The sequence below is a fragment of the Saccostrea cucullata genome, unplaced genomic scaffold, assembly GCF_032062105.1.
Source record: "Saccostrea cucullata isolate Sc308-1 unplaced genomic scaffold, CSIRO_AGI_Scuc_v1 ctg1389, whole genome shotgun sequence".
NCBI lineage: Eukaryota > Metazoa > Mollusca > Bivalvia > Ostreida > Ostreidae > Saccostrea > Saccostrea cuccullata.
In genome coordinates, this window is record NW_026939790.1 from 37,214 (window position 1) to 48,792 (window position 11,579).

At 33.5% G+C, this 11,579-nt stretch overlaps 1 protein-coding gene across 1 annotated transcript; it reads right to left on the bottom strand.

The window, feature by feature from the left end:
- Positions 1-568: 568 nt before the first annotated feature.
- On the bottom strand, positions 569-10,091 carry LOC134253988 (uncharacterized). The gene is made up of 5 exons (XM_062736564.1): positions 9,873-10,091; positions 8,775-9,029; positions 8,534-8,668; positions 854-965; positions 569-728 (listed from the first exon to the last, which is right to left on the bottom strand). Exons 2-5 carry the CDS (start codon positions 8,902-8,904, stop codon positions 569-571), a joined length of 537 nt encoding a protein of 178 aa, XP_062592548.1. The 5' UTR covers positions 8,905-9,029; positions 9,873-10,091.
- Between the last annotated feature and the right edge of the window lie 1,488 nt (positions 10,092-11,579).

An 11,579-nucleotide genomic window follows, 5' to 3' on the forward strand; every position in this document is an offset into this window, starting at 1 on the left:
CATAGAAATTTGAGAATATCTCCAATATTTTTATTATGTTTTCATGTGAATCCATATTATACGTCATATTTTGTAGTACTCTATAAAAATAGTAAAATTTGCTAATTTTTTTGCATTTTGAGATGCCCCCTCTGGTAACAAGACGGTAGAATTTTGTGTTTCTTACATATATTGTATAATTTCGTATTACTCATAAAATATTATAGTTTGAACAAAATGTCTATTGTAGTATTCGTATAATTTGCTTTAAAGTGCTAAAAATTGGCATTTTCCTATATAATCCTATATAGTAAATGTACCTGTATTTTGAGACGGTCCCTCGCATTTACTTCCCCCCAAACTTTGCATGTACACTGAAGTTAATGTAAGTTATATATGGTATAAAAATGAAGAGTTTCGCTATTGTAGTTTTCACACAATAAAACTATAGTCGGCCCCCTTAATATCAAATAGCTCTATCCAGGATTTCTATTGTTTAAACTGACTTATGAGAATTATTATTACTCTTCTTCATATATTGCATTTAATGTCAATACAGTTATTCTATCTAAAAAAAATAATACTAGGCCTATCTGATAAAATCATAAGCAGAGGATTCGTTTTGGTCCTCTAGTCCTTGATATCCACTATTAATTATTTCTTCGGCCTTCACTGTGACACTAATATTACATGGTTCATCCTTATTGTCTTTCCCCTTATTCTCCCTGTCCATTCCACTGCTGCTCCGTCTGTGAAAATGAAATGATATAACCTTTCAATTTATTACTGGGTCCATACTTGAAACAATATCTCATCTGGTATCTATTTAAGATCTACTCGTGTTTCAAAATGACTTTTTGGTGAACGTACATACCGTCGCAGAAACATAGCCACTATAAACATCATAAACATAGCAATACAAACACAGAGAGCAGCAAGAACCCCATAAAATCTGGATCGCCAGTCGGTCGCGTCTTTTGCAGGACCTAAAAGTATACAATGATGAATACTATAATTTGCTATATTCCTTTCTCTTAATTGCATAACACGACTCAAAATATGCTAAGCATTTACTTCTTTTGTTTGTATAAAGTGGGTTTTAAATTTATATTGGTTTTCAAACAGACAAAGCATTTTTCATCACATTGTTTTTAAGGTCTTCCGTTTCCAACGGAAGACCTTCTACTGATTCTGTTGGTAAAGATTATTAGGGTCATCCGTGTCCAGCGGAAGACCCTTCTATTATTCTTCGTTTTTTTTTCACTTTTATTAGGGTCTTCCGTCTTCAGCGGAAGACCCTTCTATTATTCTTCGGTTTCTTTTTCACTTTTATTATTATTATTATTCTTTTTTCTCCTTACCGATTTTGTGCAGAAGATTTCTCGGAGATGGCTCGATCGATTTGGTTCAAATTTTTGATGTTGATGTGCTCAAGCTAGAAAGCTGAAATTTTCAGGGACGGTAGAGGACATGTTGCCATATTGCACCTGGGTCAGGATATTTTCCGGAAGTGCCTAGTATGGGAGCTCGGTAGGGGTCAAAATTTAGGACACGAATCATGACCGATTTTTTTGAGACATTTCGCATCATATCTTTTAAAGTATAAATATTTTGTTAAAACGTGCTGAACATCATTTGTGCAGAACATTGAGATCTTTCATATTATACGAAGAAAAAAGCGCTGACTCATCACATTAAGGGCAAAAAAGGGCCAGAAGTCTTTAATCGATAACTCTTTAACAATCAATATTTTGGTATATATTACTGAACAAAAAATGTTAAGCTTAACAATCTACAACTATATATAATGATTTTCATGTCGTATGGTACATAATTAGGGGCCACAAGGGGCCAGAATGCTAAATCTTTGATGCTTTATATCTCAAAAGGGAGAAATATTTTGATAAGCAATATTGAACAAAAGATGTTCAAAATAATGTTCTTAACAATATGCAACCTTTCATTTTTTGCTAAACGTCCCCATTAAGGAGTTGAAGGGTTGGCCCCTAAATATTTCTTTTGCTAATAACTCTGAAACGAAAAAGAATTTCTGAACAGTTGTTGAACACAAAATGTTCAAAATCTTAAGATCTTTAAGATGAGATCCCGAGAAAGGGGCTGGGCACTCGAATTAGGGGCTGAGAGGGGCCAAAAGTCTTCAATCGATAACTCTTTAACAATCAATATTTTGGTATATATTACTGAACAAAAAATGTTAAGCTTAACAATCTACAACTATATATTATGATTTTTATGTCGTATGGTACATAATTAGGGGCCACAAGGGGCCAGAATGCTAAATCTTTGATGCTTTATATCTCGAAAGGAAGAAATATTTTGATAAGCAATATTGAACAAAAGATGTTCAAAATAATGTTCTAAACAATATGCAACCTTTCTTTTTTTACTAAACGTCCCCATTAAGGAGTTGAAGGGTTGGCCCCTAAATATTTCTTTTGCTAATAGCTCAAAAACGAAAAAGAATTTCTGAATAGTTATTTAACAAAAAATGTTTAAAATCTTAAGAACTTTAAGATGAGATCTCAAAATAGGGGCTGGGCACTCGAATTAGGGGCCAAGAGGGGCCAAAAGTCTTTTTTCGATAACTCTTTATCAGTTAATATTTTGTAATACATTACTGAAGCAAAGATGTTTATCTTAACCATCTACAACTATATATTATGGTTTTTATGTCGTATGGTACATAATTAGGGGCCACAAGGGGCCAGAATGCTAAATCTTTGATGCTTTATATCTCGAAAGGAAGAAATATTTTGATAAGCAATATTGAACAAAAGATGTTCAAAATAATGTTCTGAACAATATGCAACCTTTCATTTTTGCTAAACGTCCCCATAAAGAGTTGAAGGGTTGGCCCCTAAATATTTCTTTTCCTAATAGCTCAAAAACGAAAAAGAATTTCTGAATAGTTGTTGAACAAATAATGTTCAAAATCTTAAGAGCTTTAAGATGATATGAATAAAAAGGGCCGAATCCTTAAATTAGGGGCCGTTAGGGGCAAAAGGCCGATTTTTTAAGTCTTTAATGTTCAATGTCTTTTTACAGATTGTGGTAAATCATTATTTTAGAATGAAAATCGCAATCAAAATCTTATCTCATCTCGTCAAGAATTGTACGGAAGACCCACTCGTTGCTCGCAACGAGATCGTATCTAGTTAAGGTCTTCCGTTTCCAACGGAAGACCTTATTGTTTTCGTTCGGTTTCTTTTTCTCTATTATTATTATTATTATTATTCTTCCAACCGATTTTGTGCACGCGATTTTTCGAAAACGGCTCGACCGATTTACATGAAATTTTCATATGTAATAGCTTATCAATCGATCTTGATAGGTTTTTGATCGTTTTTATGACGTCACTTCCGGTCGTGAGATATGGGCAATTTTCTGATTTTAAAATGCAATTTTGTCTTGATTTAATAGCAAAAACTGCTTAAGATATGAGCTGAAAATTAATTGGAGATGATAGTTCATGACTTATAGCGTTGCAGAATTGCCTTTTCGTGCGACGTCAGTACTTCCGGTCGAAACCGGAAGTGAATTTAAGAAACGTATTTTTTCAACTTTTCATTTTTAATATTTTTATTTTAGAATTGAATAGAGACCCTTTCGCAGAAGCCATATATGTAATTTGTTTGAAAATCGAAAAAGCCAATCTCGAGATATTAGCGTTTGAAAACGCGAAGCGGCGATCCCGATGGCTGAATGGTTAGCGCGTTGGATTGTCACGCGGGCGACCCGGGTTCGATCCCCCTTGTGACCAAAAAATTTTATCACTTTTTCTGCTCGATTTTTCGATTTTTATTAATTTTAGACCCTTTGCAACAACATATTTTCAAATTTTAAGTATATCTTACGTAATAAGGGGTCACAAAGGGCCAGAATACTAAATCTTTGACGCTTTATATCTTAAAAAGGGGGAATATTTTGATAAGCAATATTGAACAAAAGTTGGTCAGAATAATGTTCTTAACAACATGCATACTTTGAATTTTTTGAAAAATGGCCCCATAAAGGACTTGTAGGGGTGGCCCCTAAATATTTATATGTAGCATATCTCCACAACAAATAAAAATCTCTGAATAAGTGTCGAACAAAAAAGCTTCAAAATCACAAGACCTTTCATTTGATATCAAGAAAAAGGGGCTGACTGCTCAAATTAGGGGCTCAAAGGGGCCAACAGTCTTTTATTTATAACTCTCTATTGATCAATATTTTGTTATACTTTACTGAATCAAAAGTATTTATCTTAACGATTGGCAACAATATATGATACAATTTTGATCATATGTTACGTAATTAGGTGTCACAAGGGGCCAGAATCTCAAATCTTTGACACTTTATATCTCGAAAAGAGAGAATATTTTGATAAGCAATATTGAACAAAAGATGGTCATAATAATATTCTAAACAATATGCACACTTTATATTTTTGTAAAACGGCCCTTTTAAGGACTTGTAGGAGTGGCCCCTAAATATTCATATGTAGCATATCTCCAAACGAATAGAAATCTCTGAATAAGTGTTGAACGAAAAAGCTTCAAAATCACAAGACCTTTCATTTGATATCAAGAAAAAGGGGCTAACCCCTGAAATTAGGGGCTCAAAGGGGCCAACAGTCTTTTATTTATAACTCTCTATTGATCAATATTTTGTTATACATTACTGAATCAAAAGTATTTATCTTAACGATTGGCAACAAAATATGATACAATTTTGATCATATGTTACGTAATTAGGTGTCACAAGGGGCCAGAATGTCAAATCTTTGACGCTTTATATCTCGAAAAGGGAGAATATTTTGATAAGAAATATTGAACAGAAGATGGTCAGTATAATATTCTAAACAATATGCATACTTTAAATTTTTGTAAAACGGCCCCATTAAGGACTTGTAGGAGTGGCCCCTAAATATTTATATGTAGCATATCTCCACAACGAATAGAAATCTCTGAATAAGTGTTGAACAAAAAATCTTCAAAATCACAAGACCTTTCATTTGATATCAAGAAAAAGGGGCTGACCCCTCAAATTAGGGGCTCAGAGGGGCCAACAGTCTTTTATTTATAACTCTCTATTGATCAATATTTTGCTATACATTACTGAAGCAAAATTATTTATCTTTACGATTAGCAACAATATATCATACAATTTTGATCATATGTTACGTAATTAGGGGTCGCAAGGGACCAAAATGCTTTGTTTTTTATGCTTTATGTCTCGAAAAGGGGGAGTATTTTCATTAGCCTTATCAAACAAAAGATGTTCAGAATATCGTGATAAAAATGAGAAACTTTAACTTTAATGAGGGAAAACTCGATGTCATTCTCCTTAAACGAATATCTCAGTCAAAATCACATCTCATCTTATCTAGAAATTCAACGGAAGACCTACTCGTTGCTCGCAACGAGATCTCATCTAGTTATTATTATTATTCTTTTTTCTCCTTACAGATTTTGTGCAGAAGATTTTTCGGAGATGGCTCGATCGATTTGGTTCAAATTTTTGATGTTGATGTGCTTCTATCTGAAGTCTGTACCGGCTCTTCGATTTTGAAAAAATCACTTCCGGTCGGAAGTTTTTGCCCTTTGATCAAAATTTAGATGACCTCCATGTCTGTGATGGAACTTAAAAACGGGTCAAGCTAGAAAGCTGAAATTTTCAGGGATGGTAGAGGACATGTTGCCATATTGCACCTGGGTCAGGATTATTTCCAGAAGTGCCTAGTATGGAAGCTCGGTAGATGTCAAAATTTAGGACACGAATCATGACCGATTTTTTGAGGCATTTCGCATCATATCTTTAAAAGTATAAATATTTTGTTAAAATATACTGAACATCATTTGAGCAGAACATCGAGATCTTTCATATTATACCTAGAAAAAAGCACTGACTCATCACATTTAGGGCAAAAAGGGGCCAGAAGTCTTTAATCGATGACTCTTTAACAATCAATATTTTGGTGTATATTACTGAACAAAAAATGTTAAGCTTAACAATCTACAACTATATATTATGATTTTCATGTCGTATGGTACATAATTAGGGGCCACAAGGGGCCAGAATGCTAAATCTTTGATGCTTTATATCTCGAAAGGAAGAAATATTTTGATAAGCAATTTTGAACAAAAGATGTTCAAAATAATGTTCTAAACAATATGCAACCTTTCATTCTTTGCTAAACGTCCCCATTAAGGAGTTGAAGGGTTGACCCCTAAATATTTCTTTTGCTAATAGCTCAAAAACAAAAAAGAATTTCTGAATAGTTATTGAACAAAAAATGTTCAAAATCTTAAGATCTTTAAGATGAGATCCCGAAAAAGGGGCTGGGCACTCGAATTAGGGGCCAAGAGGGGCCAAAAGTCTTCAATCGATAACTCTTTATCAGTTAATGTTTTGAAATACATTACTGAAGCAAAGATGTTTGTCTCAACCATCTACAACTATATATTATAGTTTTTATGTCGTATGGTACATAATTAGAGGCCAGAAGGGGCCAGAATGCTAAATCTTTGATGCTTTATATCTCGAAAGGGAGAAATATTTTGATAAGCAATATTGAACAAAAGATGTTCAAGATAATGTTCTGAACCAATATGCAACCTTTTATTTTTTGCTAAACGTCCCCATTAAGGAGTTGAAGGCTTGTCCCCTAAATATTTCTTTTGCTAATAGCTCAAAAACAAAAAAGAATTTCTGAACAGTTGTTGAACACAAAATGTTCAAAATCTTAAGATCTTTAAGATGAGATCCCGAAAAAGGGGCTGGGCACTCGAATTAGGGGCCAAGAGGGGCCAAAAGTCTTCAATCGATAACTCTTTATCAGTCAATATTTTGTAATACATTACTGAAGCAAAGATGTTTATCTCAACTATTTACAACTATATTTTACAATTTTTATGTCGTATGGTACATAATTAGGGGCCACAAGGGGCCAGAATGCTAAATCTATGATATTTATATCTTTATATCTCGAAAGGGAGAAATATTTTGATAAGCAATATTGAACAAAAGATGTTCAAGATAATTTTCTGAACAATATGCAACCTTTCATTTTTTGTTAAACGTCCCCATTAAGGAGTTGAAGGGTTGGTCCCTAAATATTTCTTTTGCTAATAGCTCAAAACGAAAAAGAATCTCTACATAGTTGTTGAACAAAAAATGTTCAAAATCTTAAGAGCTTTAAGATGAAATGAATAAAAAGGGCTGATTCCTAAAATTAGGGGCCGTTAGGGGCAAAAGGCCGATTTTTTTGAGTCTTTAATGTTCAATGTCTTTTTACAGATTGTGGTGATTCATTATTTTAGAATGAAAATCGCAATCAAAATCTTATCTCGTTGTGTACATAGGTTTTTGTTTTCCAATTTCTCTATTCAAAATGGCGCTATATAGGGGTCAAAAATTAGAACGCTTGAAAGAACCAAAAATTACTCATATTTTGCTTTTTTCTTCTAAACTAAAAATATTTTGTTAAAATGTATAGAACATAATTTGTGCAGAATTGAAAGATCTTTCAAATGATATGTCGGAAAAAGGGCTGACCCCTAAATTAAGGGATCTAGAGGGGCCAAATTTTTTTCCAGATATCTCAAAAAGTATTGAGAAATTGTTATACATCAAAGAAGCAAAGTTGTAAAATATGTCAAGCTTTATCTAATGGAGTCAAATACGTCTTGCGTCGTCACTTCCGGACAAACCGGAAGTAGTCGGAAAACGGGTACTTTTGCCGTTTTGACAAGTTTTTGGGTAACATGTGTCTCTTGAACCTTAAAAATTAATTTTTCGTGCGTCGTTGTTTTTTTTCCGGTCAAACCGGAAGTAGCAAAAATGGCTTATGTTTGCATTAATTAACATAGCTTAAGAGGATTCAAAGCATTTCTCATTTTTGTTAAAAATGAAAGCTGCTTCCGGTCAAACAGGACGGAAGACCTACTCGTTGCTTTGCAACGAGCTTTGCTCTAGTTTGCTTCTCTATTTTTCCCTCTTTCGTCGTCTACAATTTAAGCAATGCAACAATATAACCCAATAGAAATTAAGGACCATTTCATGTTTTGTTTGGACTTTCAGTAAGACGTGGTATTCTCGAGGTTTGATAATTATCTTCTGCAAATTTAAGCAGTTTTCCTACACTGTAGAAATATACATTGGATAGGAATTCGGACAAATGCCAATTAGTGTATCAAATAACCAATTACATTGTTTCGACCTGTGAAGAGGTGGAGCTTAAGTCGTCTCATCCTTTTCAACAACAATTCAAAATGTTGTTATTTCTTGACCAATGAGAATATATTCGCTATTTGACAAGCGGTACACATATTGCGCCGAGAATGCCATGCCTTACTAAAAGTCGAAACTAGGCTGGAAATGGTTGTATTGTCTTTTTCTTTCTTTTCAACCGTAATTTTAATGTATTTTAAAACTTTCAATCTACCAGAGTTTGATCGCAATTTTTTTATCCAAATAGACATTATTTGTGATAAAAGGTTATTTGTTTATGAATATAAAACGTGCAGTAGCTTCTAATAAAAAAACTTACCTTGCTCACAGAAAGCACCTTTTTTACCAGGCTTACATTCAAAACATATCCCTGTTTGTATATGACAGTAGTCTTCGCAATTTACAGGACACGACAAGGAACAATCTGGTCCATAACGTCTAGGCATTGAACAACCTAAGATTTTACAACAAAATTGAATAGTTGTATACAACAATTAAGTTTATTCATGTATTTTCATTTTTATACGAAGTTTACTCATTTTTAATATTAAGAAATTTACCATAAACTTCAACCTCACAAAGTTCAATGTATGCATCTGTAGAATAGTCACTCGGATAATTAATGTCTGGAAGTCTCTCATTGTAGTAAATGACATATCTTCCGTGGAGAGGGCAGCTTATATTGACCATGGGTGGTATCGTGCTTCTCGTGTAGTATGTATCGTGGAAACAGACATGCCCCGCATGTCTGTCTGTTGTATTGGACACATAAATAAAAAATCCAAGAAATCTACCAGTATAGTCATTGCTAGCATCTACAAAAAAACATAATTTACATCGGTAGATAATAGGACCTTTTATCGGTTTCTCATCTATAATGTTCAACACTTTATGTGGTTGTGACGGGTAGGGGTGAGTTTTCGACCTCAAAATCTTATGCTTTAAAATGCTTGATTCTAAATATGTCTGGTATCATTTGATGTCTTACTTTTGACGAAAGAGTACCTCAATGAGCGTCAAATACATTGCTTTTGCCATGTGTGTAACATATGTGTAAAAAAAGTTTCCTGGTCTAAAGATCAAAGCAACAGATAACATAAAGAATTATTCTTAATCTTCCACATTAACACAAAGGGTGGGTGAATAGATAAACAAAACCTTTTTTTCCAAAAAAATATAAGGATTTCTTATGTTTCAGTAGTTGAAAGAGGTGCTGTTTTTTTTTTTCAAGACACTATTCGTTTCCTATGTAAGATGAGAGGTCCTTTTGAGTAATCCATCCTTTCCATCTAACAAATCTTTATCTCAAGTATTTGCAAGGTTTTGTACAGATTTAACTTCCTTTACGATAGGGAATCCATATAAAACGTCAAATATTGCACTGACTGGGAAATCTTTTTCTCGGCTTTCGTGAGTTTATTTTTTTTTCTGAGAGAAATTGTACCACCCGGACTATACAAGAATAATTGGAAAAACAATATTGATAACTATGTTCTTTCTTTTTTTTCATTATAGTTTTGCAATTTTCTTTATGATTTCTTTTTATTATAAATAAAATGAGGGACTTTTTCCTTGAGATAATTCTATACATGTTTCAATATTCTTATTACATGTATTTGACCTTATATTATTTACAATCAAATTTATGATATACTCACTCCACGTATTTCCGTCGGTCCTGTAGTAGACAACAATATTATTGATGCTTAAAATTCTGCCTAGATCAACCCACCAAGTAGCAGTCTTTTTGTTATCTTTTGAAATACTACATTGTTTTCCAGAATGCGAGAAGTCTGATTTTAAACCGTCTACAGCTTTTTCAGATCCAACAGTTGGGTCATAGGTTGTACTCTGCCGAGCAGATTTTCTAAACGCTAGGTTCTCTAGAAAAAGATGATATTACCATGTTATTTCTACGAGTGAAATATGTTTTACTTCTGTTAAATACATTAAACAGAAAGGTTTTTGAATAAGCAGTGCATAAAAAAAGTAATAACCGTCCTCAAAGGAACATATACGCACGCATTAAAAAAAAAGTTACTTGATAGAAATGTCGGCATTATAGAATTGTCCTCATTCTTTTTAAAAAAGAAGAAATGCATTATATTAGAATCTCACCACTCTAATTAAGATATTACCGATATCGGAGATAAAATGATGTGGTTATCAATTTTACATTGATGTCAGCAACAGACGTCACGATAGCGCTGTCGGTTTAGCGCTTGCTCCGTTACCAGAAAGTCGTTAGTTAGAATCACAATTACAACTGACTTTTGCTTGGCACCTTGAAGTGAAATATCGAGGGGGTCCTTCGGATTACACCTAAATACCGAGGTCCCTTGTCACGGCAGTTGTTGGCATGAAAAGGATCACTCATTCTCAATGACAGTAAGTACCATGTAAAGGTAAAAATGTAACGGCCTTTACTTTTCTTTGGTGACATTTCTATGTGGGTTAAAAATTCTCGAATGAAATGGAAGGTAAACGAAATAAAAGTATCAATCAATCAACAGACTTGTCACTTGATACCGGTATGACAGACTATATATTCTAAAAAATACAATGCTAATACATTTTTAGTGTCTTTATTTAAAGTGTATTTTTAAGACGGTAAGCTACATGTTTCAAAAGTCAATTGCCTGCATATGAAATAATTTATTTTCATGATGCCACAATGATCGCGGCTTTCTTTAAATAACTTTGTCTGTCAAAGGAAATCATAAATGCTGCTTCATTTCTAAGATGAGGGCATCTCAATGGTTGCCAATCATTGGGTCCATCTTCCCATCACAGCTAACATTTTACAGCAAATGTTAAATGCCGTAGAACACACTGTAAGCAAGTTTTCCATGAGAATTATGCTGTTATACAGTTTCCAACTGTTTTCACCTGCATGGCCTATTTTTTTTTTGTTTTTTTTTTTTTGTTTTTGTTTGTTTTTTTGTTTTTTGTTTTTTGGTTTACATATCCCACTTTTTTGTGCACAGGCAATTTGTGCTTTTGGGGAATTTGAAAAGTTTATTCTTATGTAGGTTATGTATGTTTGTTTGGGGTCAGACTGCATAATACTTATTGAAGATAACACTGTCATTTTTTCTAGTCCCTCTGACCCCCATGACTTTTACAAATTTCATATTCGTCATTTTATGAATAAATGACATTTTATTTTAATTCAACACTGTATTACTGGTTCTGCCCGTCTGGTCAAAAAATAAGCTTAGTCAACTCGGCAAGACATTCTGCAACCAACGGAACATAAATAAGTTAACTAGGGACCATGCAGTGAAATCCCGACATAAAATCAAAGTACTGAAAGTACTGAAAAGCGGTTAGCATGCTTTCATCTAATATGTACCGAAAAAAGT